Here is a 4,666-nt window from a genome sequence, read left to right on the forward strand (position 1 = left end):
CACCGCGTAAGTGCATTTAACCAGAAAGTTCACGCCTCCTTCCTTACCGTGACGCGAAAATATGTCCAGAGCTTGTTTCGAACCTGGATCTTCCGCTTATAAAGCAAGTGCTGTAACCATTGCGCCAGGGCCGCACCCCTGCACTGAGTTTGAAGAACTCAGATTCGCATCTGAGAATAGTCAATGGTGCGTTCTGACAAACAGTTTATAAAATTTCAGTCAAGATAGCAGCAAAAATATTTTACTGTTCAGGTTATTTTTAACGGGTAATGTCACACTTCAAATTGCTTCTGACGAATGATGTAACAGTTCAAATTATTATTAACGGGTATTGCCACAGTTCAATTTGTTTCTAACGGGTGATGCCATAGTTCAAGTTTTTTTTGGGCTAGAGAAAAGATATCCGAACTAAAAAGGCTTGTCAACAACCAATCGTCGTAAATCAATTGGTCGTAAATTTAAAATGAATATTCAATATAGAAAAAATTAAAATACACTATAAAATAATAATAAAAAGAAAAAAAACGAAGCAGAAAACTTGTTAATCAGCTTTATAACACGAAGATACTTCTGGTCATCGATGATGAGAAATACTTTAATTTTACAAACATCTAGAAATTCTGTATTTTATGCAAGTTCTTATTACTCTAAAGGTTCTGTAAATTAAACAAATATGTCAGTTAAGTTAACAAAAAATCCAACCCATCAAATGTGCCTCAAGCACAACCAAATGAGAACTTTTGGGGGTCATTTGGGTCCAAAGGTTTACAAGAGAGGTTGGAAGGCGATTTCATGATTGATCGCATCAACTTTTAACCAAAAGAAATCTGTTTAAATTTTTAATATTTACTTATGAATAGTGTCAAAGCAAAATTTAGATCAATTGCAGGTGGTTGCGTGTGGTTTTTTACTTAAGGAATAATTGATTTTTACTCACAAATAAGTACTTTAATTTAGAAAAGTATCCTTCTTTTTATTTGATAATAACATAATAAAATTTTTGCTTTACCGCATAACTTATGTTTCACCTTTCAGTTCACACGGTTCCAGATTGAATAATTTTTATAGTTCTTTGTTAGTCTGATTATTTATAGTCATATAATGTTTTCTAGCTCCGCGTAACACTTTAGCATGATTATATATATATATATATATATATATATATATATATATATATATATATATATATATATATATATATATATATATATATATATATATATATATATATATATATATATATATATGTATATATATATATATATATGAATATATATATATATATATATATATATATATATATACATATATATATAAATATATATATATGTATATATATATATATATATATATACATATATATAAATATATATATATATGTGTATATATATATATATATATATATATATATATATATATGTGTGTGTGTGTGTGTGTGTGTGTGGGTGTGTGTGTGTGTGTGTGTGTGTGTGTGTGTGTGTGTGTGTGTGTGTGTGTGTGTGTGTGTGTGTTTCATTAAAATTCACACAAAAAAAAACACACACACACATAAAAGATGAGCGTTTTCTTCTGTAGTAAGTTGTAAGTTTGTGCTGCTCCTGGCAGCAGATATTTCTTTTAGTACACAAAAATCTCTATCTCTATCAGCAATATTAAAGTGTGTGCGAGCAGTTCCAGCAACAAATAAATATTAGGAACAAAACAATAAAAAGATAACATCCTAAGCCTCTTTTTCATTCCCCTCCTCTACTTATCTGCCTCAAAAAAAACTCTCATGAAAAATTGTTTTTTTGAGTTAAAAACTATTATTTCTATGGTTTTTTTTAGGGGAGGAGAGGAAGGAGATGTGGGTGTGTGTGTGGGTGTGTGGGGGAAGGGGGCTGGAAGAATAATAAGGAAAAATGCCCCACTGCTAACTTACTAAATAAACTTGAGGTTCATAACACTATCAATAACTCAATTTTTTCAAAAAGTTGAGAACAACATAATTCTAATGTTGAAAGAACAACATAATTTCAATGTTGCGAAAAATCAGTTAAACTACCAACTAATTGACAGCATTTTGAGCAAAATGCATTTTTTTTAAAATGAAAATCATCAAGATTTATTTTACGGTTACTTATTTTATTCTGGACTAGGATGCAAATAGCATGTAAACATTTCTTTTTTTATATTTCTAATTATTTAACTTGGGTTCGGAAACTTTTATTAAATTGACTGAGTAACCAGCTTTCTCTAGAGACCCCAGCATAATTTAAAAAACTTGTTTATAAGTACTTAAGATTAAATAAAAAATAATAAAAGATTTAATAATTTTTTTACAAGAGTAGCTTTTATATTTTAAGAGTGGACTTAAAATATTTCTTATATTTATTCTATAATTTGTCTTTTTTTTTTAGGAGAGTTTTCTTTATTTATAATAAATAAAAGTAGTTCTAAACAATTTTATAAAAAAAAATTGAAATAACAAAAATAGTTTATAAAAGAGATCTTTTAAAATCTTGCAAAAAATAGTTAATCTATAAAAGATAATAAAACAATTTTATATTTTTTCTTCAATTGCTTTAACAATCATGTTTTTCAGAGTTCAAGGTTTCAGGGTGACTCTGATTTTATGTTCCGTACCATACGTGTCATGTCATATGAATATATTTAACTTAAAACGTATAAATTTAAATTTAGCAACTTGTTTTATTGAATAAAAAGAAAACAACAGAAAAATAAAATTAACCTAATTATTACTCAGAGGATTAGCGACTCAAAATTCTCACATAGTTTATGAGAATTTGAAGAATAAAATTGAATTATTCTCCTCACATGTAGTTTATGAGAATTTGAAGAATAATATATACCAACACAAAAAGGACAAAATGTTCAAAAAAAAAACAACAAGTTATTTAAATTAATAGTTTTTCTAATAAAATCAAAATTTATTTATAAATATGAAAATATAAATGGGTACATAACGAATTTAGATTTTTTGAGTTTTTGATGTTGCTATTTTTTTTTTTTTAGTTTTGTCCTATCTACTCGTTATCAATTTGTACCAATCAAACTTGTAACAAATGAACAAATAAATTCTTTATTTAAGATTTCTAAAATGGCGGGACTAAAGGTAACATTTTTTTAAAGTTTTTCTGTTCTACTTTTTCGTTATTGCCACGTTTATCTGTAAAACAAATTAAAAGTTTTCTGTATCCTTGCCTAAAGTCTGTGCTAAGGGCGTAAAGTATGATAGGGTTCATTATTGAGTTGAAAAATAACAAAGCTATTGCTATTTGATAAACAATTGAAGCATATTTCCATTTACTAATTGGACCTTTAAATACATTATCAATCAACAAAACTTGTATTGGGAAAATGCAAAACGTAAAACTTGAAAAAATGATTAGTAGAACTTTCAAAATTTTTTTATTTTTTTGCGTTCGATAAACCAGCTGCATTTTTCCTAATGACCCATTTGTCAGTTTTAACATATTACTTAAGCCACGGCGCATGTGCAATATACAAAATAATACCACTATAAATGGAATAATAAACAAAATTACAAAAAGTAGAATTCGATGAGCAATTTTCTCTGCGTTCTTTAAATTTAAATTGCAGCTTTTTTTGACCCAATAACCTGATGAAATTTCAAAAGATCCAACTAACGGAAGCCCAAAACAGATATAAGAAAAAATCCACGTCACAATAATTATATACAAAGTAGTTTTAAAGGAAACTTTTCTTGAAAATGGGTAACAAATGGCTCGATAACGATCTACGGTGATCTGCATCATAGTAAAAATTGTATTTGCTATCACGACATCAGAAATTGGAAAAATATACTTACAGACAAACCTTCCGTAAGGCCAGGGTACATAAAGCGAAACAAGTGAAGTTGGTAAACACCAAAGAATGTTAATTAAATCACTTACAGCTAAATTTGCTATAAACCCGTTTCTTACATTTCGCAATTGCTTTACTCTAATAATGGTTAAGATTACCAGTATATTACCGGGCAAACCAACCACAAAAATTGTTGCGTACAACCATGTCATTGCCATTTTAAAGGGCATCATTGTTGAGCATGTTACGTTACTATTGCAAGATGTATTTATTGGTAGAGAAGTCATAACTGATTAAAAAAACATAACTTTTAAGTATATTTCAAAGGAATTTCTGTAAAAAACACGTTAGGTCCGTTATCATAATTTTTATTTTTGTAAATAAAAGTTGTAAGAAACTTAATGGAATTAATTTTTTAAATTATTTATAATGTTAAAAATTTCATTTTATACATTTATTCTATTTTTATGAAAAAGAAAAGAAAGAGGAATCACTAAAATTTTAAATCTAATTTAATTAAAAAGCGAAATGAACTTCTGAGTTCAAAACCTTTCTTTTTAAAATATACAAAGAAATAATTAAAATAAACCTTTAAAAAACTATATTAAAAATTGGAAAACATCAATACGAAGTTGTCGTGTAATGAGATAAATAAACACCGATAAAATTAAACTTCTAGACAATTTTTTGTCAACAAATATTTAAGTTGCCATATTAAGAAATTAAATTGCTCAGCTGAAAATCTCAGAAAATGTAGTAATCTCCCTAATTTAAAAATCTCCATTATCTGAAAATATAATTTCCGACTGAGAAAAATAGAATAGCTGTAAGTAAAAAT

The 4,666-nt window shown here is 27.3% G+C and overlaps 1 protein-coding gene across 1 annotated transcript; it reads right to left on the reverse strand.

Annotated features, from left to right (window-relative positions):
• Positions 1 to 2,944: 2,944 nt before the first annotated feature.
• LOC105844499 (neuropeptide FF receptor 2) lies at positions 2,945 to 4,184 on the reverse strand. Its single transcript, XM_065810411.1, has one exon. The coding sequence runs from the start codon at positions 4,113 to 4,115 to the stop codon at positions 3,096 to 3,098; it is 1,020 nt and encodes a 339-aa protein (XP_065666483.1). The 5' UTR covers positions 4,116 to 4,184; the 3' UTR covers positions 2,945 to 3,095.
• Positions 4,185 to 4,666: the final 482 nt, after the last annotated feature.

This window comes from Hydra vulgaris, chromosome 11 (genome assembly GCF_038396675.1).
Source record: "Hydra vulgaris chromosome 11, alternate assembly HydraT2T_AEP".
Taxonomy (NCBI): domain Eukaryota; kingdom Metazoa; phylum Cnidaria; class Hydrozoa; order Anthoathecata; family Hydridae; genus Hydra; species Hydra vulgaris.